Source organism: Microtus ochrogaster, chromosome 21 (genome assembly GCF_000317375.1).
Source record: "Microtus ochrogaster isolate Prairie Vole_2 chromosome 21, MicOch1.0, whole genome shotgun sequence".
NCBI classification, from domain to species: domain Eukaryota; kingdom Metazoa; phylum Chordata; class Mammalia; order Rodentia; family Cricetidae; genus Microtus; species Microtus ochrogaster.
The window spans coordinates 32,235,550-32,260,636 of record NC_022022.1 but is presented as its reverse complement, the minus strand read 5'-3'; the positions used below and the strand labels follow the sequence as shown (position 1 = coordinate 32,260,636).

The 25,087-nt window shown below is 43.1% G+C and overlaps 2 protein-coding genes across 2 annotated transcripts in view; one reads left to right on the top strand and one right to left on the bottom strand.

Moving 5' to 3' along the window:
* Mttp (microsomal triglyceride transfer protein) overlaps positions 1–7,317 on the top strand; it is a 38,710-nt gene extending 31,393 nt beyond the window's left edge. The window contains exons 16-18 of the mRNA XM_005357339.1: positions 2,290–2,414; positions 4,690–4,860; positions 5,987–7,317. Of these exons, the coding sequence (XP_005357396.1) occupies positions 2,290–2,414; positions 4,690–4,860; positions 5,987–6,161 (471 nt within the window). The 3' untranslated portion in view covers positions 6,162–7,317. The remainder of the gene's footprint in view (positions 1–2,289; positions 2,415–4,689; positions 4,861–5,986) is intronic.
* Positions 7,318–21,310: 13,993 nt separating this feature from the next.
* Positions 21,311–25,087, bottom strand: part of C21H4orf54 (chromosome 21 C4orf54 homolog) — a 14,512-nt gene continuing 10,735 nt past the window's right edge. Inside the window, exon 2 of the mRNA XM_026784195.1 lies at positions 21,311–22,113. The gene's annotated coding sequence lies outside the window, so the exon portion shown is untranslated. The remainder of the gene's footprint in view (positions 22,114–25,087) is intronic.

The following is a 25,087-nucleotide window of genomic DNA, read 5'->3' as shown; positions in this document are numbered from 1 at the left end:
CTCAGAACAGACTTTCTTACAGTGAGACACAGAGTTGTAACAATGTTTCCTCAGAACAGACTTTCTTACAGTGAGACACAGAGTTGGAACTATGTGACTGCTGTGAAGAGCAGCTGCAAAGTCCAATCCTTACACACCATCTGGGTGCAGCCTCTCAGCCATCATTTTCCTGTCAGTGAAGAAATAAAATGGCTCCAGTGTAGATCAGCATGATGTTTAAGTGACTTCTCATGTGTAAGCATACAGGTGCTCAAAATCTGTTAGCTCCATACATTTAATTATCTTAAAGAAACACTGCACTGTATGGTTGAGTCCCTTTCACAGAGGCAGGGGTGGGCATGTTGGTTTGCTCTCAGAAGCAGATTCGGTAGAATTCTATGTGCCTACATATAAGAGCGCTTCCTTTGCAGGGAAGAAAAGCAATCTTTGAGAAAGCCTAAGTGTTTCTCCAAACCACTTGCAGTGAAATGCCCTTCTCACGCAGGCATTTTGACTGCTAAGTGTGAAATGCTCTTTTCTGTGGCCTGGATGCTTTCATGTCCAGCTAATGCATAGCCAGTGTGAAGGTCAGGATCTACCTCTTAGGGTCCTACTGGACTAGAAGGATTAACAGGTCTCCAGATTCCCAGTCAAGAAAGCATGCTGATGCAAGGCAAGGCGTATTCCTGAGGCAGGGTGTAGGAGTTACTTGGCAACAGGCATGGGCATGGCTTGCAGCAGATGTCTGGTGTCATCCATGGTTTTCAGAGATTTAAGTACACATTCAGGGATGATTGTTGAGTTTTACAGGACAGGTTGTGGTTCTTTATATTTGTCACAGAGGATGACATAGCCCCTGTATCTTTGGGCAGCCACATTTTTGTCCTGGAGTAAATATAGCTTTAAGCATCCTTAGGGATGTCACCTCATGTGCCCCAACCCTGGTACAGAGCACTCAGGAGTGTCCTTCAGAATGAAAGCATTTTCATATCAACGTCAAACTTTCTTATTCCACTTGGGTGTGAGCCAGTTCTCTGAGGTTTCCTGCCATGTTTGGTATTTCTGTTTGTTTGTAGTTCAGTGCAAACAGTGCAGCCCTTTCTCAAAAGTGCAGTCATGACATTTGGTACCTGGAAAATACATGACTTTTCTGGTCTGCTCATGGCAGCTACACAAAGAAGTTAGTCACACTCTTAGCTGCCAGGAACTCTTCGTATCTCTGGAGGAATACCAGAGTGAAGGATACAGAGCCACCTTCCCAGAATCCTGCTCAGATTCAGCCCTGCCTCAGAGCCCCTGGTTTCAGTCTAGCACAAAGCATCTTCAGCCAGCATCACCCCACTTAATGTGCATGAAAAGCATGGGAGTTGCGGTCTAAATACAGGCAAACAACACAAAGCAGTGGCCTCCGGACAGTAAGAAGACCATCTGGGAGGGCTTTCTTTTTCAGTGGCCATCATGCCTTTGGGAAATATAATGGAATTTGGGCTTGGCTTGACCACTGTTTGGAGTCATTTCTGATGTCAAACACCAGGGCGCAGAAGCTTAGTTCAGTTGCCTTCCCTTCCTGTTCTAGCTCAGCCCAGGAAGTTCTGGAAACTTAGATACTGTACTGGGAGTTTTCATCCTGCAGTTTTGTTTGCCAGAAGATGTCACTGCCTGTGTTTGCCTCAACATAAAACCAGAGATGTACTTAAGGACGTGAAAAGATCCTTTGTCCAATCTTCATATTTAAAAAAAAAAAAAAAAAAAAAACTACAGCTGGGCTTTTGTTGGAAATACCTTCATCCTCCTGGTCCAGTGGTTCTCAAATTCAGTTGTGTCAGAATCCCGTGAAGGCATATGAGGAGGTTGTTGGGCGCCACCTTCAGAGTTTCTAAATCAGAAGTGTGGGGTACCTGAGAAATTGCATGTTGAAACTGTTGCTAGATAGTGCTGACTCTCTGCCAGAAGCCACACGTTGGAAATGAATTTCCCCTCCCAAAGAGAGGCAAGGATTGAAGGGAACAGCCTTCTCAATTGATACTCCAATCCTCTACTATTTTTATTGATTTATTTAGCAAATGTGCAATGCCTTCTCTTGGGGACCAAGATTAGGATAACATATTTCCAAGTCTTCTTCACTGGGGGAAATGGTGTAGTGGCAGTACCCTGGCCTAGTAGTTGAGAGGCCCTGGGCTTGCACTGAAACATTGCTCTAAAAGCCCCCACAGCCTCACAGGCTGAGAGTTCACCGTACATCAGGAAGTCAGTGTGTATGTATAGAGGCATTAGCTAATCTCTGCTTATTACTGTATTTTCTGCTTCTAGGATATTCAGCTACAGTCTGGACTAAAGGCCAATATGGAGATCCAGGGTGGTCTGGCTATTGATATTTCAGGCTCAATGGAATTCAGTCTGTGGTATCGTGAGTCCAAAACCCGGGTGAAAAATCGGTAAGCACAACACAGAGAAATGCAGGGCTGTGTCTGGGGTGGTGCCTAGCCGTTTCCGAATCTGTGCTTTTTGTTTGCGGTTGTAACCGTAGGGTTGGAAATGATTGTGGGAATTCATTACATCGATAGCATCTTAGAAACAGGTCTGTAGGGAGCACTGAGGGTCTTAATGCTGTTGAAGACCTCCACAGACAACGCACATTTGGATGAAAGCTAATTCATATTTTACTTTAGTAGCTGGCAGTTGTCTTCCTCGGGGTCTCTATTGCTGTAATAAAACACTATGACCAGAAACAAGTTGGGAAGGAAAGGGTTTACTGCATCTTGTAGTTCGCCCTCAAGGGAAGGAGCTCACAGCAGGAACAGAGGGCAAATGGCAATAGGAGTGGTGCTTACAGACTTGCTCAGCCTGCTTTTTAAAATAGCACCCAGGGCCATTACCCTCTGGGTGGCAACACCTACAACGGGCTGGCCCCTCCCACATCAATTGCTAATTAAGAAAACGCCCTGCAGGCTTGCCCACATTAAGACTCCCTCTTCCCAGATGACTCTAACTTGTGTTAAGCTGACATCAAGCTGGGCAGCACAGTTGATTCCTTCTCAGCTTGAGGACTGCTAAACCATAACCTTCCCTTTCTTGTTCATCCCCAAGATCTCATATTAATATTACAATATAAAGCATAAGTAAATTTAAAGCTTATCTCTGTTGTTGGCATTAGAATCTCTCTTCATTTACTAATTCCCCTGGGTTAAATAAAATGATAATCTCGTTTGTAACCAAATTTAAACCTTTTGTGAGTGAAAATAAGAAATACAAGGAAGGACAGGACTGCTCCCAAGTGTGGTGGGAGAGAAAGTGTTTGTAGACAAAAGAGAGAGCGTTGTCAGAGGCAGAGACATTGAGGAGAGTACAGAACGCAGGGCCCCTGATCTGGCCCAGTGAGGAGAGCTGGGAGGGGAGGGGGACCAGGAGAGCAAAGCGTAGATGAAAGGGACCCAGTAACTGAAATGTCCAGGTTATAAGGAAGGGCAGCTCGGGGAGGGCAGCCCAGCCCCTGGGCTGGATAAGTTTAGGGTGGGGGACAGCATATGCGAGACTTACCCTGTAATAAGTAGGGACTGAAGGATGCTGGGAGAACTTGGTGGCCAGGTTTTGATATGTTAAATAGGCACCTCAGTTAGCCATTTGTCCCAGGCTTGAGGCCTAACATTTTGGGTGTAAATATTCATTGTGCATAAGCACACTTTCAAATAAGTATACATTGTTTACTGAGGCCTTGTCCCTTTCACCGGCCCCTTCTTCCAGTGTCCTTATTGTCACTGTCCTGTCGTCTGTCTTTCATTTGCTCATTCATCCACGTAAATAATACCCCTTAAACATTTGCTTGACTGTAAGGCAGGAGAAGATTCTGGTTAATGACTAAGGGTTAGAACAACCCTTTGGCCTGTTTTATACTGAGAACAACAGCACAGAAATTCTTTTAGAATTTGGCAGACAAAAATTAGATTCTCTCTCTTTTTTTAAATGCGTGGACATGTAAATTTGATTTCATTGTAAGCATAATTTCTCACCATTTAGTTGAAGTTTACAGCTGCTTAAAGTGCTAGTTTTGATTTTTGGTTTTTGGATTTTAAGTTTGGTTTATTCACTTATTTATTTTTAAACTTCTTCATTGTCATCCACGCCATATGCCCCAGTCGTCAGCCTGTCTGTCTGGCTCTCAGTGACCCCTGCTAAACCCATTTTATTTGCCTATATACATATCCCATTACAAGAATGGCTGTCACACAGCACTCTCTCAGGTATCCTGGCAACCATATACGTGCCTCTAGGGAACCTCTGAGAAGAAATGAAATGGAACGGAAATAGCTAACGTGAAGCAACAGAGATAGTTAACAAGAAAATTATCATAAATGTCAGTTGTCTTCTTGATGCGTTCATGCTTCTCTTTCAGAAAATGTGGGTGTTTCTGGGACTGAGAGAGGACTAGGTCTCATGTGGGCTTCATCTTGGCAAACAGCATTATATGTGATATGCACTTAGCTCCAACTTCCAGAATTTGAGGCAGGGGATGCCCAGGGAAAGAGCAACCCTTCTGTGCCCAATCTCTGGCACCACCGTGTCCTGGTTCCAATAAAGCTTTATGCGCACTGAGGTCACCTCTCCATTGTTAAGTGTTTCCTCCCAGTCTACTGGTGCCGTGAGTGGAGACTCGGGGGAAGTTCTGTTAGCTCAGTGCATGTGACAATAAGAGATGTTTTTCAAAACTTCCAGGGTGGCAGTGGTCATAACCAGCGACGTCACAGTGGACTCTTCTTTTGTGAAAGCTGGCCTGGAGAGCAGGGCAGAGACAGAGGCAGGCCTGGAGTTCATCTCCACGGTGCAGTTCTCGCAGTATCCGTTCCTGGTCTGCATGCAGATGGACAGGGCTGAAGCTCCATTCAGGTAAGCGAAAAGAGAATGCTCGCGGAATTAAATCCTCACTAATGTAAAAATAACTTTTTAAGGAAACAAAGGGACTCTTTTTACTGTAGGAGTTACCACATAATTTCAGAAAAAAAATACCATATGTGCAATTTCTGTCTGCAATATCTTCACATTTGCTTCCTGGACAAAGTACATTTGGCCATCCATTTCTCATGACCCAAGAGAATCCAGTTATCTGTACAATGGCCACCTGACCTTGTTTATGTTTGGACCCAGTCTTGAGAATTCGGCCTTCTGAATTTAGAAAACATGTGTCCCAAAGCTTAGGTCCTTAAAATCCTGTTGTACAATTCCCCGTGTGTCTACACCACTCCTCTTCCATCCTGGGCCCAGCTTCCCTTAACACCGTGTCCTTGGGTCTAGTTGCCAGTCTTTGTAGCGGAGCTATCCTGTGGAGCTAGGATGATTTGAGTCTAGGTAACACCCAACTCCTCCATAGTAGTTTATAAATGTTTCCTAGGACTTATACCATAAGGAATCATTTGTACATTTAAAATAGCAAGTCACAATTTATATCATCTTTTATGATAACCAGGCCAACGTCAAGTACCTTATTTTACCGGTATTTCATGATCCATATAAAAAAAATGCATCAATAATTCAAGAACAAGTACCAGTAAGTCACATTTTCCTAGAACAAGCAACAGTGGCTTACACTCAGAACATTAACTTAAAACATGCAGTGACCGTAAGCCCAGCCACGTGACTAGCTAGCCTGGTTCTCCGTTTTGCTTGGGCCATATTGCTGGGAGTACTTCCCTCTCAACATTCTACTCTTCCATCGTGTTGGATGCTCCGAAGGGGAGTGCTCTTGGGGTGGGGCTTCTGGAATGAGTGGTGAGAGGCAGCAAGGCCTGTGTGGTTCAACAGCATCCCAGGAATGCACAGTGTGGCAGGACCTCCAGCTTCCAGCCCGTCGAAGTGTGCTCATTGGTACCAGAATAGAGGAGGAGAAACAATGGGATCGCCCTGCAGGGCAGCACCTGCAGCTCCTCTGCAGTTTCCAGAGCAGGGCAGGAGCACCTGGGACCAGCAAGGGTGGCTTGACTGTTTGTAACTCCGCCCTTCCTCTCTTGTCATGCAGGAAATTTGAGACAAAGTACGAAAGACTGTCCACCGGCAGAGGCTACGTCTCTCGAAGAAGAAAGGAAAGCCTGGTGGCGGGATGTGAACTGCCGCTCCATCAAGAGAACTCCGAGATGTGCAACGCGGTGTTCCCCCCTCAGCCAGAGAGTGCTAGCTCGGGCGGATGGTTTTGAAACCCAAGAGTGGTGCTTCCCTTGGAACCATTTCTTTGCGAGCTATGTGCTTTGATGTGCCTAATCTTCGCTCTCCAAGAGCACAGTGTTTACATGTGTACCTGTATTTAAGATGTTTGTGAAGAGCCATGGAGAACTTCAATGAATTAAACTTCAGCCTATTCAGGAGATGCCCCAGTGTCATGCTGAGTCACCATAGGACACTTGCAACAACACGCCTACTTTTTGTTCTTTGCAAAAGTCCTAACGAGTACAGTGACTCTAGTTTTGTTTTAAGAAGGAGCTAGTGTCTGGATGAACAAAGAAAACAAAAACAAAACCCCCAAACCATAAAGGCTTAGGCAAATATGAATTTGATTCAACAACTTTCGCCAGAGTGAGCCCTTGACAGAACCTTAAGCTTGCCTTCTAAGAAGCACATTGCCTAAGCAGGGCAGGAGTGGAGGGACCCCGAGCAAGCCATTTTTCTCCCTTTTTTCTTTTTCTTCTTCCTCTCTTTTTTTTTCTTGGTGTTTTTTTTTTCCCAAAAAAAAAAAGTTCCCAAAAGGTTCAGAGAGAGGGTGGAGATAAGACTTAAAATCTGTTAGTCAGTCTCAAGAATTACTATTTATGTTTTATGTTAGTTTTATAAGCCTAAAAGTGACAGGATTAAAGCATACTGTGACATGTCCCTGCTAGCCCTGCAGTGAGACCACTTGGAAATCACTCTCCCTAATTTTGGAATTATCATACAGTAATAAAAACAATTGAGTCTCAGAGCATCCGTAGTTTTTCTCAGGATGTGTCTTTTGGATGCTGTAGCGTGGTACACAGGTCTTTGGAGAGCACACCCTGTAGGCCCCACTTTCTACCTCAATTGTTTGGTGGTAGAAGCTCCATCTCTTTGACTACAGTTTGTACAGAGATTGGAAGGATTGTTCCTCCCAGAAAGTGATGGATTTGTAGTTCAAAACTATGACACTGAATAACGACTTTGTGTGTTAAAGGGCCACACCAAACATTTGAATATATTTATTAATAAGAAAGATATGTTTATTGTAATACCCCCCAAATAGTCAGGTGCTCATTTGTCCAGCAAACATATGCATAAAATGGAAGTTTAGCTGCAGTAGAAAATGAAGTGTGATGATGAAATAAATGTATGTAATTTACTGAACTCCTCTTGTCCCGTGTTGCTTGAATCCATGGTTCTTTGATCTAGCTACTTAATGAGCCCAGGGACAGATGCACCGAGCTAAGCCTCTGCAGCAAGGCACACATCCCGAGTCTCTATCACTGGGTAGTCAGCTCTCTGAAGGACAGAGCACCAGTTTGTCAGGATGGGGCAGTTTGTCAGTAGCTTTTCTATACACGAATAACAAGCTTTCTTAGAACCCAGGAATAAAATTCTGTTTACAATACATTCAAAAAATCCCCAGGAATAAACCTACCGAAGGAGTTAACAAATCTCAGTAATGAAAACTTAAAGACACTAAAAAGAAATTAAAGGAGATGGTAGCAGTTAAAAAGACCTCCCGTGCTCACGGTTTGGCAGAATTAATATCATGAAATGGCTACATCAAGGAGAGCAATCTACCATGTGCCTCCACCAAAATTCCTGTGTCATTCTTCACAAAAGCAGAAAAAATAACTCAAAAGTTCCTAAGGGAGCACAAAAGACCTTGAATAGCAAACGCAACGCTGTGCAGAAAGAAATGCGGAGGCACAGCAGTGCCTGACCTCAAATTAACTGTGAAGCCTTTGTAACAAGACCAGCTCGATACTAACACAAAACAACTGCGGGATAGAATAGAGGGCCCAGAAATAAACCCACATAGCCAGTCATAGCCACCTAACTTTTGACAAAGGTATTAGGCGCACAGATTAGAAAAAAGACAGCTTGTTGAACACTTGCTGCTGACACAGAATGAAACTGGATCCTTACTTTTCACTTTGTCCATGTGCCTCTCTCCCCCATTCTCCAAAATGGGTCAAAGACCTCCGTGTAAGACTTAGGGCTTTGAAACCATTAGAGAAGAATTTGACAAAATATCTCAAGACACACATAGGCAAAACTTTCTGTAAAGAAACTCTAAGAGCACCGAAATAATTCTAAGATTTGATAAATAGAATTGCGTAAAATTAAAGGGGTTCTGAACACCAAATGAAACAATCAGCAAAACAGGAAAAAAAAATCCCACAGAATAGGAGACTCTCTTTGGCACCTCCACATCAGACAAGATAGTGATGACCGCATCTCTAAAGGCTTTTGCTGTGTTTGAAGACACAGTGCCTCCTAATGACTCATGTCTGAGTGCTTGGCTCCTGGCTGGTGGTGCTGATTTGGAGAGGGAGTTGTGGAAGTTTTAGGAAGTTGAGCCTCACTGGAGAAAGTAGGTCACAGACAGTAGGCCTTGAGGTTTCATAGCCCAGACACACTTCCTGTCCACTGCTTCCTGACTGCAGACCCAACGTGTTTCGCATTCCTGCCGCCACGCCTTCTCCACCATGATGGTCTGTGTCCCCTCAAATCATGAGTCAAACAATCCCTCCCTGACCTGACTTTGCCAGGGACTTGGTCATAGCAATAAAAATAGTGCGCAGTACAACCTACAAAAATTAAGCACCCCAAACCCCAAAGAATGTGATCAGAAAACCGAGAGCTGAACTGACAGCTCTCAAAGAAAGAAATGAAGAATTCTGGTAAGGACTTGGAAAAGTCTTTAGCCATCAGGGGAAATGCAAATTAAAACTACATCAAGATTCTATCTCATTCCAGTCAAATTGGCTAAGGTCCAGAAAACAATTCACAATTGCTGGCGATGATGTCGAGAAAGAGCAGCACTTACTATTCATTGCGTGTGGGGATGTAAACTTACAGAGTCTATAAAAATCATCATGATTATTCCTTCAAAACAACAACCAGAGCTACCGTATGATCCAGATAGGATGCTCTTAGGTATTTCTTCAAGGATGCTAAGTCAGGGCACCACCGAGAAACTACATGTTCCTAATAACCAAGGTCTGGAACTGGCTTGTTGCCCGCCAGCCATGAACTGGTGCATATTGTACTTATACACAGTGGACCTTCATCCAGCTCTAGGGAAGAACACAGTCCTAGTGTTTGCAGGAAAATGGATAGAACTGAGGTCAGCGTGTTAAGTGATATAAGACAGACTCACAAAGACAAATACTGCATTTTCATTTTCATATAATGCCTGGATTTCCAACACCCCAGTGTGTGTGTGTGTGTGTGTGTGTATGTGTGTGTGTATGCATATAACATCAAAATAGAAATGGAGCAATGAAAGGAAACGGATAGGTAAAAAGAGAGAAAGACAACAGAGGGTAACCATATACGTGACATTAAAGCAGAAAGGAAAAAGGGTGGTAAGGGACCAGCAAGCCAGGGGAGTGTACGTGTGTGTATGTGTGTGTGTGTATACATATGAAAATGTAACAATGAAGTCCAAGACTTTGTGTACCAATTTTGAAAACATTGAAAGCTAGTAAAAACTTATTTATAACCATGGAAATGGAGCCTCCGTGTTTAGAATCATGTGTTGTTCCTGCAGAGGACCTGGGTTCAGTTCCCAACACCTCCATGGTGATTCACAACCGTCTGTAACTCCAGTTCCAGGTCAGACTGTGGAGAATAAGTGACTATTGAATACTCTGCTACGAACATGACATCTACAGGAGACTTGAGTTTTGTGCATGGTGATAGATAGGGATCTATTTTCATTCTTCTTCATCTTGATATTCAGTTATGCCAGTACCATTTGTTAAATATGCTTTCTTTTTTCCATTTTATATTTTTTGGGTTTTTTTTTTTGTCAAAAATCAGGTGTTCAAAGGTGTGTGGATTAATATCTGGGTCATTGATTCAGTTCCATTGATCCTCCTGTCTGTTTGTATGCCAGTAGCAGGCTGTTTTCAGTACTGCAGCTCTGTAGTAGAATTTGAAGTCAGGGATTGTGATGCCTCCAGAAATTCTTTTATTGTACAGAATGTTTTGGTTATCCTGGGTTTTTTGCTTTCCATATAAATTTGAGTACCATTCTTTTGAGGTCTGTGAAGAATTTTGCTGGGATTTTGATGGACATTGTATTGAATCTGTAGATTGCTTTTGGTAAGATTGCCATTTTTACTATGTTAATTCTACCTACCCAAGAGCTTGGGAGATCTTTCCATTTTCTGGTGTCTTCTTCAATTTCTTGCTTCAAAGATTTAAAGTTCATGTCAATACAAACCTTCCACTTGTTTGGTTAGAGTTACTCTGAGATATTTTATGCTATCTGTGGCTATTGTTAAGGGTGATGTTTCTCTGATTTCTTTCTCAGTCCATTTATCATCTGTGTACAGGAGGGCTACTGATTTTTTTGAGTTAGTCTTGTATCCTGCTACATTACTGAAGGTGTTTATGGGTTGTAGAAGTTCCTTGGTAGAATTTTTGAGGTCACTTATGTAAACTATATCATCAGCAAATAGTGAAAGTTTGTAACCCCTTGATATCCTTTTGTTGTCTTATTGCTTTAGATAGGACCTCAAGAACTATATTGAATAGATATGGAGAGAGTGGACAGCCGTGTCTTGTTCCTGATTTCAGTGGAATCGCTGGGAGTTTCTCTCCATTTAGTTTGATGTTGGCTGTTGGCTTGACTTAATTATGTTTAGGTATGTTCCTTGAATCCCTGCTCTCTCCAAGACCTTTATCGTGAATATGTTGTATTTTGTTGAAAGCTTTTTAAGCATCTAATGAGATGATGATGTGGTTTTTTTCAGTTTGTTTTTATGGTGGATTACGTTGACAAATTTTCATATGTTGAACCATCCCTGTATCTCTGGAATGAAGCTGACTTGATCATGGTGGATGATGGTTTTGACGTGTTCTTGTATTTGATTTGCCAGTATTTTATTTAGTAGTTTTGTATCAATATTCATGAGTGAGATTGGTCTGTAATTCTCTTTCTTAGTAATGTGTTTCTGTGGTTTGGGTATCAGGGTAATTGTAGCCTCATAAAAAGAGTTTGGCAGTGTTCCTTCTGTTTCTATAGTGTGGAACAATTTGAGGAGTATTGGTATTAGTTCTTCTTTGAAAATCTTGTAGAATTCTGAGCTGAAACCATCTAGTCCTGGGCCATTTTTTGGTTGGAAGACTTTTGATAACTGTTTCTATTTCTTCAGCAGTTATAGGTCTGTTTAATTTACTTATCTGGTCTTAATTTTGGTAAGTGATATTTATCCAGAAAGTTGTCCATTTCCTTTAAGTTTTCCAATTTTGTGAAGTACAGGCTTTTGAAATATGACCTGATGATTCTCTGTATTTCCTCCGTGTCTGTTGTTATGTCCCTCCCTTTTCATTTCTGATTTTGTTAATTTGGATATTCTCTCTCTGCCTTTTGGTTAGTTTGGATAAAGATTTGTCTATTTTGTTGATTTTCTCGAAGAACCAACTCTTTGTCTCATTGATTCTTTGTATTATTTTCTTTGTTTCTATTTTGTTGATTTCACCTCTCAATTTGATTATTTTGTGCCACCTAGTTCTCTTGGGTGATTTTGCTTCTTTTTGTTCTAAAGTTTTCAAATGTTCTCTTAACTCACTAGTGTGGTGATGGAGGAAGGTCATTGGTTGATTTAATAAAGAAGCTGCTTGACCTGATAGGTTAGAACGTAGGTGGGAGGAGCAGAATGCTGGGCGGAAGAGGAAGTGAGCTGCTTGACCTGATAGGTTAGAACGTAGGTGGGAGGAGCAGAATGCTGGGCGGAAGAGGAAGTGAGCTCAGAGACTCGACAGCTCTCCTCTCGGGGGCAGACGCCTCAGAGAGACACGATGCTCCACTCTTGCGGGCAGAGGCGAGAGCTCTGCTCTCTGAGGCACACGCGATGAAGCTCCAACCCAGGATGGACGTAGGCTAGAATCTTCCCGGTAAGCCACCTTGTGGGCTACAGCAGATTATTAGAAATGGGCTAGTCCAGGTGTGAGAGTTAGCCTAGAAGAGAATGGGCCAAGCAGTGATTAAAAGAATACAGTGTCCGTGTAATTATTTAGGGGCATAAGCTAGCCAGGCGGCCGGGGTGCGGCTGGGGTGTTGGGGACTCAGCCCCGCCGCTCCATATTACTACAGTGTGGGATTTTTCCAGTTTCTTTATATAGTCCCTAAATATTTATTTTTAAATACACACTAGTGTGTGTGTGTGTGTGTGTGTGTGTGTGCGCGCGCGCGCGCACATGTTATGTCCATGTGTAAATGCAGGTGCCCTTAGAGTCCAGAAGTCACTTTCAAATCCTCTGGAGCTGTATTACAGGAGGCTGTGAGCAGCCCAATGTGGGTGCTGAGAACTCAGCTGGAGTCCTCTGCAAGAGCAATAGGCACTCACAGCCACAGATCCAGCTCCCTAGTCACTAGAAATTTGTTTTTCTTATGTAAATATTTTCTCAAGTGAAAGGTCAGCTTCTCAGGCTAGAGCCATGCCTATCGTCTGCAATGTCCTCTATGCAGCAGATGGTCTATGCTCACCAACTGCCATGCAAGCCCCTGTGGCGTCCATGACATCCCCAGCATGATCTGCTCTCCAGGTCTCTAAGGGTTTTTCAGGAGAACAGGCACTGTTACAGCCTCCATATCTGAGCTGTTTATTTTGCTCTCACAGCACAGTGCTCCCAGACTACCCTTGTAAGAACAAAAATAACTAAGGACCAGAAAGCAAAGGTTAAGCTCTGGAGTCGCAGTCCAGTTCACCGAGTGCCTGCATGTGCGAAGGTCTGGGTCTGATCCTCAGCACAATATAAACTGGATGGTGTGGTCCATAAATGTACTTGCAGCACACAGGAGCTAGAGACAGAAAAATTCAGGTTATCCTGTTACACGGCAAGATCAAGACCAGCCTGGGCTATAGAAGACTCTACCTTAAGGAAACAAAAGAAAAAAAATATATAAAAAACTAGGTTAACTTTCTTTAAAAATAAAGGAAAATTAGCATTTCTTAAGCACTAACCTTTAAAAAACATGTTTTCACAAATCCCTAGCATTTACTTTCCCCAACTTACAAAACACCATGGGGGACAATAGTACACTACAGAGAAATAACTTACTAGTCGGAACGCAGCAGCTCTCTTGCTGCTTTCTCAGAAGGTGGCCACCCACAGTGACCAGGCCCAGTAGTCCTAACACATGTAGCTCCCTAACACAGGCTGCTTCTTGCCAGTCGCTCCGTCTCAGCAACAGGCAGAACATTAGTATTTGTGCTGCACGCAGGTGACATTTCCGTTTGGGGATCAAGTTGGGGAGCCCCAGCTTGAAGGAGACCCTTGGACTCACAAGACAGCCTTATCTGATGTTTGTACCCCATGGTGGTAGGGAGAACAGTTGTGAAAGTAACAGTTTTTGCTTCTGGGCTAGAATGGAGCTTTCCCCCAAACACCAGCTATTAGAGAAGATTAGTTTAAGGTGTATGACTTTTGTTTTTGCTGCATTTGCTTAACTCTGTGAAGCTGTGATTCTTTGCCTGTCTAAAACACCTGAGGGTCCTAATAAACAACTGAATGGCCAACAGAGAGACAGGAGCAAGGATAGGTGGGGCTGGCAGGCAGAGGGTATAACTAGAAGGAGAACCGAGGAAGAGAGGAGCAACCAGAGAGGTGGAGGAGGACAACAGGGCCAGCCACCCGGCCACCCAGCCACCCGGCCACCCGGCCACCCGGCCCCTGGGCCACCCAGCCACCAGGCTACCCGGCCCCTCGGCCACCCGGCCACCCGGCTACCCAGCCACCCTGCCACCCAGCCACCAGGCCACCAGGCCACCCGGCCACCCAGCCAGCCACAGAGAAAGAGTGAAAGTAAGATATACAGAAGTAAGAAAGGGGAAAAAGACCAGAGGCAAAAGGCAGTCTGGATAATTTAAATAAGGAAAGCTGGCAAGAAACAACCCAAGCTAAGGCCAGGCATTCATAACTAAGAATAAGAGCCTCAGATTGTGATTTATTTGGGAGCTGGGTAGTGGCGTGGCCCCTCCCCCCTAAAAAAAGCCAAAAGAGTGAAACATCACACAACAACCAGGGACGGCATCCTCCCACTCTCAAGGTGCTTTGAAAAACTGAGTGTTAAGATAGAGGTTTCTAACTGAGTGATTTATGGGATGGCTTGCCATTAAAGTGTAAGGTTTCTCTAAAAACTGATACCTTGCTTGTGTTGAGGATAGCCAAGAGCTGTTTTAAAATCCCTTGTGACAAAAAATTTCAGGCTGTTCATGCCTTTTAGTCAGTAATTCCACTTCTAGAATTTTGTGCCATGGACTTTAGCAGAGATGCTTGCCAAAAGGTATGCTTCAAGGCACTCAGTGCAGCACTTACCTGCACAGCCTCAAACCACACATCACATTAAAGTCACGTTAGTGTGCCACGGCTTAAACACACCCTGAGGGAGTCATGTGAAGAAATAAGACTAGCATTAAAAAAGTCACTCCAGGGGCTGAAGAAATGTCCCAGTGTGCAAGAGTCCACACTAGGCAAGCAAGACCCAAGTTCACATCCCCAGCACATGCATAAAACCCGGGCATGGCCACTCTCACTTACACTCTTGGCATTGAAGGATGGAGGCCGGCAGATTGTGGGAGCTCCCTGGCTAGCCAGTCTGGCTGAAACAGAGCTTCATGTCCAGTGAGAGGTCCTGCCTCCAAAACAAAGTGGGGCATGATAGATGACACTTAATATTGTTCTTCTTTAATAATAATTAGTTCATAACGCCTCTGACCTCCACAAGTCTGTACACGGGTGCGTGCACTTCCACACCCACACGCATGCAACACCAAGAAACTTATAAAGATGTAGGCTTTTAATATTATGAAGCAAAAATGAAGACGGCAAATTTGCATGGAAAGTATCAAACACACCTCAGAATATTTAAAATTTTCTACATTTCCTTCATTGAATTTGCATTACATGCTCAAATAAAAGAAGTTCTATTCCTTGATGGATTGAATATCTCTAAACAATCTGTGCAGTGGTGGATTTGAATTTTCCAAAGACAGAAGTAATAAAATAGAGGCATATTATAGCAGTTGATATTTATTTTTTTAATCATGTTTGTTTATAGTGAGTGGTGTGTGTATGTGTGTGTGTATGTGGACTTCGGTGCTACAGTGTGCATGCATGTCTTACCCTATATTTACTATAGTGCATGTGAGTGTGTGTGTGTGTATAGACTTAGATCTACTGCATGCATGCATGGCATACTCTATAATTGTCTATAGTGTGTGTGTGTGTGTGTGAGAGAGAGAGAGAGTGTGTGTGTCGTGGACCTACAGCATGCATGCATGCCATACTCTGATGTCCATGACTATGCTAACTTTACAGCAGAGATGCAGACTTAGGGAATAAAAGGGATTAATAGGAAAGATAGAAATGAACTTCACACCCAGGTGTTTCTGTCTTGAATACATCCACTCTTACTCTCTAAAGCCTAGAAGCCTTCCAGAAACATTGTCTGTGAGGGACACTCTGTGGGTTAAGCTGTAGCGTTAAAAAAAAAAGAAAAAGAAAGTTACTTTTTCCACACCACTTCTGTTGGGTAGTTTCTGTCTCGGAATGTTGAGTATGCTCCTTGTCTGCACTGTTCCTCATTGCCCTGTTCTCTGAACAGCTAAACAGCCTTCACTCCCAGTCCTTTGCAATGCCTTTATCTTCCCAGTCCTGTCCAGGCCCAGTGCTCCCGTCCCCCGCTAGTCCTGGGCTAGGCGGCTGACGTGGCTCTCTTTTTGGTGGCTGTTGGCCAGTTTCCTCTCAGTCTCCATGCCTCTGGCAAGGCTTGGACTGAACAGCTTTATAAGCATTCTCGTCATAGTTAGAGGCTTCCCGAAAACTTAACATCTCTCAAGAAGCAGAGTGCCTGGCGTAGCTGTCATAGGCGTCCATTTTTCCTCCAAAGGAAGGTAATTCCCTCCACACTTGATGGACAACTGTAATGAATGCCCTTCCTGACTCCAAAGCATTGCCCAACACAAACACCTACCCCATTATCGATTCCCCTCATTCTAGATTCGTTTTTCTAGAATGTTTGTCTGAGCCTAAACTCCCCTAAGGACTCATTTTAGAGCCCGTTCCTTAAAAGCATGTTTGAAGACAGCCCTTCGTGATAACGAGGGTGTGAAACTCAACAGCCAGTTCTTTGGCAAATCTCTCCTAGAGGTGGTGTTTGCATTCCTAGCTACCACATCTTGGTTTTAGAGTTACCTGTTGATGGAGATGGTGAAAATGATGTCGTATCCATATTTGAGCGAGGCCTTAAGCAGCTGGCAATATCTGCTTCCTGCCTCCTGGAATTCTCGGTTACGGAACATAGCCAGGACGTTTTGAAGATGTCCGAGCAGGGAGGCTCCCAAGAGGACGCGAAGTCATTTGGTCTGTGGCTCAGCAGAGCTCTGAGCTAAAGGCAGCAACTCACAAGTCTGTAAGAGAACACTAGGAGAGAGTGTTCTCTGGTCGCTGTCTGCCAAGCCCAGCTTCACCTGCAGATGTGTGAGCTACACACATGGTTCCTGTTTGAATTTGCTAGAACAGTGCTCAGCAAAGCATAACCAGGAGAATGGGCATACTCTGTTCTAAAGCTACAGTGTTTACAATATTGCATGCCTCGGATCTTCAATAATTGCGGCCTTGTCAGGTAAACAAATTCTCCATCAAAATGACAGGAAATTTGTTGGAATCCAGCAAGCTGGGGCGCAGAGGAGGTCAAAGGAGGGACTGAGCTCCATTATTAAGGACAATGGCTGGATTCAAATGAACAAAAAAATCAGTGAAAAAAAAATCAGAAGAGGCGTGGAACTGTTTTAGAGCAAGAACGCTGTCTCGAAAATACAAAAAAAAAAAAAAAAGAACGCCAGTAGTTCACGGTTAAGGTGTTTGCTGACTGCAGCTGTCAGCCTGTGAAGGGCCACCTAGTGAAGGCGGAAATGATTGGCTGCTTAACAAAAAAGGAATCTCACACTAGCTCAGAACTAAGAAAATAGATCGGTGTTTATTAAGGGTTAGACTTACAAAGTCAGTATATTCTGCTTGGACGATGGACGAAGATCAGATCCAAAGCAAACCGAACAGCCAAAATGGGACCCCAGGGGCAAGCAGAGAGAGGAAGGAAGGGGCGGGACGCGCTTCCGCATCCAGGTAAATAGTCCATGAGGCCACGCCTCAGTAGGAGAGTAGGTCTTAGCTGTAACCTTCCCGCTGCACCCTGCCAATTTGCAGGCCTTTAACCTAGACCTTCGGAGAACTCTGGTCACACACACATTGTCCCTGAGCCTGGGAATTTTAGGACTACGTGGTTAGGCTATAATGGAGACTAGCATGCTGGTTAGTTTTGGTCCGTTTGACTCAAGTTCTGCTTGTCTGAGAAGAGCAAACCTCAACTGAGACAATGCTTCCATATATTGGCCTGTTGGCAAGTCTTTGGGGTATTTTCTTGATTAATGATTGATGGGGGAGGGTCTGCTCACTGTGGGTGGTGCTGTTCCCTGGGTGGGTGACCTTGGTTGTGTAACAAAGCAAGCTGAGCAAGCCTGGGGTAGCAAGTCAGTCAGGGGCATTTCTCCTTAATCTGTGCTTCAGTTCCCCTTCGAGTTTCCTACTCTGCTTTCCCTCGATGATACGCTGCCCGAAGTCACTGAATCTGTGTTTGTTACCATACCAATAGGAAATGGATGTACCTGGTTGTACAGCAACTACAGGGTATGTTTCTTAAATGAGGAACTTAAACTAGAAGTTAGAAGAAAATAAAAACACCCAAAGCTTGCTTTGTGAGTTAGAATAAAGACCAACCACAGAAGCTTTCTTTATAGTTACTTTTACTGGAAAATAACAACAACAACAAACATTGTTTTCAAAACTGTAAATATAGAAAACCAATCCACAAGATTGCACCGTCGTTTACAAACGCTGGCAGCTACAGGTAAGTCGGCTTTCACGCCGAGATCCCTCGCAGTGGTCTTCTGCATGGGCAAGAGCACTTGAAAGGCAAATCCTGGAGCTGTTGGCTGGACTCAAAGTTCCTTTAGCCGTGCTCGTAGCACTGTGCCATCGAATCTCATCAAACCTCAGTTAGGAACTTCTCCACCAAGATGACTCCATTGATGAATTTTCAATTTTTACATTCTTTCCACACACCATCATTCACAGTCTAGGGCATAGGTCACCATTCTCCAACAATCCTTCTCTATGTATTACACAATATACACTCTTCTATCATACATGACTTTCACGGCCCTCACTTTCTCGGCCAACTCCACTGTCATCGCTATGCAAGAATATAATTTATATGTAAATACACAAACACACATCCAGATAAGGTGTTGGGGTAGGAAAGAGGCTATCTGCCAGAAAACAGATACAGACTAGTAGGTAACTCAGGAAATCCAGGAAAGGACTCGAGGCCACCATACTAGCTTGAAAACAGCAATTCAGCAATCTGAAGAAACACTAAATTAGTTGTGTGTATTTTATTCTGCACCATTTTGAATTAAATAGGAATAAATCCAATAACAGACACAGGAGTCTTCTGGGTCTTGTGTTCACACTCGTCACAGATGGAGTGTGATTCGGATCAGACTCAAGTTCAAGGCACTCCTGAGCAAAGGCTGCATGCTGCTCAATGATTTTATGTACCCATGAGGCCGACCTCAGAACCAGAAACTAAAGACTATATAAGCAATCTCTTGACTATATTACTTATGTATACATCTCCTTAGAAATTATGTAAAAGCCTAACAGCTTATTGATTTGATTTTTATGAGCTGTTTTCTCAAACAAACTTACACATAGTTTTCCACCATCAACAGTACTGATAAAATACAGGGCACCTTTTTCTTTCAAGTATCTGGGTAAAATAGCATACCCTGAGATTTTGGGGTGCAAATATTACACCTTGTAAACTGCAGAAAGAAACTCCTCAAGCACCACATAGGAAAATGTATACCATGATAGTCTTAAATATAAAGAGTATCATTGAATGTGTTTTCTGTGCACATATACACACTTATCATGAGATTAGAGTCATCTGCTTAGACACCAACACTGCACACATTTATTGTGAAAGCGTAGCCATCTACTTAGGAATCAATTCTGTCCTTCAGGCCAAGGTAGATAGAGTTCAGGGACTAAGATCATTTGGTTTGTAGCAAATACAGGCTTTTGTTTCTACAATGGAAGAAGAGAATCGGAACACATCCAATCTTTTTAAGAAGCAAGAGTGAAAAGGTCAAATCTGAGTAAATAAAAAGGTGTTTGTGTCATGAGACATTTTCTGGTCATATAAGATGGATTTGAAATGCATGCTAACTTTTGAAACGTATCACAAAGTTGTTCAAGTAAAATTCATTTTTAGCTTAATTACTCAGAGATGGTCCTATTTGCACTGATGTTTTATCCTGGGCTTCATTTACCCATGGGGGCAATTTCAATAAGTGTTCAAAGAAATACATCCTGGTCAACTGAACTTTTATACTGGCTACATTTGCGCTTAGTTTTCAGGAAACAGGTCAAACAAGGCCTATGTCAAGTTGACCCCATACCAATAAGGGAAAGGATCCATGGGTTGAAATTCCTTCACAAAGTTCCTCACGATCATTCTGGAAACTGAGCCTCACACATGACCTGAGAAAAAATTACAAAGGCCAGGCCACGTTCTGTCAGATTCAAGCACAGAGCTCCATCCAGGGCACCTTTTTTATTAGGGGTTTTATGATATAAAACATGACGGATGGTTCAGTAGTTAAGAGACCTTGTTGGGAGTTACCGCTTCTTAGGGGTAAAAGGCTTTCTAGATTCTTGGTTCCTCCCACAGTGGTTGAAAGAAGAAGGAACAGCCATGTTATTCAAATGTCCATACCAGCTCCAGAAATGACAGAACAAAGGGAACAGAGATTGGGATGTATGCCTATGAAATGCTTTCTTCTCCATCACTCGAGGTAGGAAGTGGTCCAGCAGATGATGCTGCAGCTGTGAATGGCCAATAGCTGGTATAAAAGGCATCAATCAACATGGGGCTATAATTGTATTTTAACCACTAGGGCACATCACATCCTTGGAAACTTGTGGGAGAGCTCAGCCTTTTACATAAAAGCAACTAATAAAAATTTCCCTGCCTCAGTTTCTCTCCTACCATGTGAGAATGGAAGGCCAGATCTGCTGGTGATAATGAATACTGATAGTAGCCCATGGGCTTCCAACCTCTGGACTGACATGTTTTCTTGAGGAGAAGGGGTGTCTCTTTGTGGGGAGCTGGCAAGCAAACCCAAAGGGCTTTCCTGAAAGTCTCCTGGGACATAAGAATCCTTCCTGGTTTGGGTTCTATCCATGCAATATGCCCATATATTCCATGTTTTCCACTCAAATTCTTGAGATTTCACACTGCTGCTTTAGGGCCTGCAGGTTGAGATCTTTGAAAAAAATGGGTTCTAGTCTTTTGTTCCAATCTTAAGTGACCTGATAGGTAGCCAGCTGGCCTGAAAAAAATGCTAAAGTTCTGAGGTGAATCTGCTATGAGGAAGAAATCATGCTTTCCTAAACATGGCCCAAAGGCTTCTTCCATTCCAGAGATCATGCTTCATAGCACATGTCTCGGAGATGAAGCTTTATTTCACAGCTGTTGGCCAGTGACTGAGGGGTCAAAGCCACTGCTCTTGCCTCAAATCTTGCTCTTTATCTAAAAGAACTGAATTTTTAGAACTTGTTTTTTCCCCTTTAAGGGTGGCCCTCGAAGTGACATTGAATCTGTTTGGTTTTGAGTCTGGATTAAAAAACAAAAGCATAATTACAAAGTAGTAAAATTGTGAAAACCTTAGAAAATTCAGTATTATAAGGCAGCATAAAATTCTTCACGTCAGCTGGGCGGTGGTGGCGCACGCCTTTAATCCCAGCACTCGGGAGGCAGAGGCAGGCGGATCTCTGTGAGTTCGAGACCAGCCTGATCTACAAGAGCTAGTTCCAGGACAGGCTCCAAAACCACAGAGAAACCCTGTCTTGAAAAAAAAAAAAATTCTTCACGTCAAGCAACACTCTTAAGTAGAAACCAAATATAGGTCATCAAAATCAAAATGATAATTTAAAGACTTGATCATAATGCTTTATCTTTAAACAAATGAGTAACTGAGCGATTCCTTATGAAAGTCTTGAGAAAATACGTGGGCTTTAAAGGGCTTCTAATCTAACTGATTAGAAAGTAATCAAGAAATTCTTCAGTGCATCATTTAATTGAGACATCAATTAGGACAAGCTGAATGTGTCTGCTCAGTCAGAATTGGGTTACACCTGGTCAGTAAAACATCCCAGGAGGTTGGAATCTTAATATCTGTTAAAAACCTGAAGCAAGAAGCAAGCACCGTGACTATAGATTTCTCCTTTGGGATGGCGAGGGCTGGAGGGCACCAGAGCCACTGAAGCAAAGTTCCTTCTCCAGAACTTCAGGCGGCAAATGGTAAGAGGCAGGAAGGAATCTATGAAGGAAATCACGAAAGGTGTGTGTGCTGCACACTTACAATGAAGGTCGGATTCTTGAGAGCCACTAATATAGTCCAAGGAACTCCAAGGTCACTTGTGATCCTATTATTAATTTGCTGATTTGGTTTGCAATAGAACCAATCAGATTCTACAGCCTGCTTTGAATGAACCATTCAAATACTCATTGTACTGTTTGCCTGGTCACACATGCAGGAGGGAAGGCAGGGATAAGAAAGCATACATCCTGTATTAAAGTATAAAAAGAAGTATTTTATGGGGAGAAACACAACCATTCAGTCATCTTAGTGAAACCGAAATAACGAAAGCTACCTCAAAAGAGAGCTAGCTGCTCAGGAAAATATACAAACTTGCACACGGGTCCTAAGAAATAAAAGTTCATAACACAACTGGTAGGTTTTCAGATGAACTGGTTGTGTTACGATGCAAATTTCAGATTAAAGAACGGTCCGCATTTCTGCCTGGCTCCTGCAAAAGAAACAGATGCAAAGAAAACACGGTCAAAGAAAAGATGGTTAATTCTGAAAGAACATTCCCCATATGCTATTTAATTATTTGGCTCATTTCCCTATAATGTGGAACTTATATTTTTCAATGTGTTTTGAAACCATGCCTCTGAAGCTACTGGTCACTGCTGGCTTCCAGAAAGGGCAACCAAGTGCAACCTGACTTTGGAAACTGAATCGCATTCAATCAACTGTTCAAAATGACTTTAGTGTGAAAGGTTGAGTTTTTCTGAAATTGTTCACAAGGACAAAACAATATATTGTATGTGTCCCTAAAATTGGCACATAGAACTGATATTTAAGTTAAATGGCGTCCTTTGTAATTCACCATGTCAGTAATCTAATTAGATGGATGAAACACGAGGGATTCTCGGCAAGCAAATGACCACTAACTAAATCATGTGGAATTTCTTTCTCACAGTGCGCTATTATATAAATTAGATATAGTGGTTATAACATGTAACTCAATTAAACCCATTTTAAGACAGCACTGACATTGTTCAAAAGCATTCGAGAAATTATCCCTTTCTTCTACGTTTATTAATTTTTAGTATAATCTACTAGAACTTCGCTTAAGAACCTTTTATAATGCTTCAAAGTTGATGTCCAAATGTAAGATGATTAAGACAAAAATACAATAAACAGCAAGTGATATTTGCTGAGGAGTAAGACGTCTCTATCATGTGAAAACTAGCCTTGAGGAAGAAGAACCAAATAACAACTCTCTAACTGTTTGAGATCAAGTAGCAAGGCAAGGAAGTGATACTTTAGTCCTGTGACCTAGGACAAAAAAGCCTGCTTAAGAACAAGATTATTAGGCCAGGGAGCTAGAATAATAATGCTTTTGCAGCGCATATGAATATATTTCAACCGTAACTTTTTGTTTCATATTTATATTGAAAAAAATACATTGAGGCTAAAGGAAATGTTGGAGCATGCAGTGCCCACAGTTGAGCAGCCCCCTGGAGCTCACTGGTACACAGTTTGCTAAGCTTGATTTTCTACCTTAACTCACACAGAGCAGCAAGAGTAAACTTAATGTAATCACGTGCACAGGAGGAGCGACCTTGAGACTAAGAACGATTTCAACCGCGTACAAGAACTTGACAGTAACTTGTAGTGGCATTTCCTTTGTACTTTAATCAATAAAGCTTGCATGAAGAACAGAAAATTAAAATAGCCACACTGGCCAGTCTTATAGACCAGATAGTTAGTGACACACACCCTTAATCCCAGTAGCCACAATGACACACCAGGCCGGTAGCTTTACTAGCTTGCCACAGAAACCAGGCGGTAGTGGTGCAGGCCTTTAACCCAGAACTAGAGAGGATCATAAAACAGGAGGAGACATCTCTCAGTCTCATTCTGAGGTTTGCTGGAGGCGGGATCCCCGTTTCAGACTGAGGTAGAGGTGAGAGCCACTGATTGGCTGCTTTGCTCTTCTAGTCTTCAGGTTGAACCCCAATATCTGTCTCTGTGTTTTCATTATTTGTGCTCCAGCAGCTCTGGCTTGGTGCCATCCTAAGGCAAAGTTCATAAGGGCTCCTTGAGCAGAGTGGAAGGGTGCCAAACGGAGGAGGGGGAAGGGAGGGAGGAAGAAGAGACCTCCCCTTCAAGATGGCAGCCAACTGAGACAGTCTCCTGGGGTCATATTTAAGGATCATTAATCTACTTAATAATACTTTGTGGATATCCATAAGGCATTTTTTTTCTGCTTCTATTAATTTTAGAGAAATTCTGTTTGAAAATTTGAAAGTATTGATCTAATTCTTATTGAGGGGGATATAATAATAATTAGCCAATAAAACCCATCAGAGGCCTCGCAAGGGGATCCTGGGAGCAGAGATGAAGGGTTAGTTATACCGCATGAGCAGGGGCTCTCCCCAAGTGCCTTCCCAGGAGTTTAGACCTGGAACACTGACAGCATTCAGCAGGGATTCAGCGTGGACTTCCCCTCGCTCTTCCCAGCCTGGTGCCCAGACAGAGAGGAAAATCACCACTGGCCGTTGGCAGGCTGGACCCAGAGTTTTATAACATGCTGGAAGGCTCTGAGGGATACTAGAATGCCCTGGCACCCAGCCAACCTGCCTGGAAACCAGCCAGCTCTGAGGGGACTGCAGAGCTGTGGGTACTATCTCCTATCTGGGATAGCTCTCTGTGCATAAATCCCTGACTCCACCCTGGGCCACTGGAACAATAGGGCTGTTTCCTCCTGGGTCAGGGGCCTGAGGGAAATTCCAGGGCATTTATGGCTTCTTATTTTCAAGAAATGTTGCTGGTTACTACATGCCATGTTCTTTGAGGTGAGTTGACAGTTCCATCTTTACAACATTGCCAAGCTTTTCCATTTTACAGATGAGAGAAATGAGGCTCAACATGTGTATAGCAGGGGCCTGGACCAGTGAGTAAGGGTCCCACAGTCTGGGTCCTAGCTGTCTGACTTCATGTGTACCTCTGCTCTGGTCACAGTCACGTACTTCCCCTTCAACCAAAGTGTTTCAACCCATTTGCATCCCTGGGGAGGGGGTACCCTCACATGTACATCCCTGGGGAGGGGGTACCCTCACATGTACATCCCACCCCTCTCCTCTCCCAAACTATCTCGTCACTGAAGACATAACCTCCAGTCTAGCATTGCTGATATGGCTCAGGTTCTCTTTGTAACATAGAATGTTCTGGCTAGATTTTTGTTTTGACATGAGAAAAACTCATATAGAAGTTTGATATATATTGAATTTATCAGACTTCAACTTATTCCCTTCTCCCTGCCTTTCTTGGCCCTTTCCTCAAACTCAGCACACACATGCACACACACACACACATACGCATACACACACAACACATACACACGCAACACATACACACACATACACACAGAGACACACTACACATACAGTCTCTCTCTCTCTCTCTCTCTCTCTCTCTCTCTCTCTCTC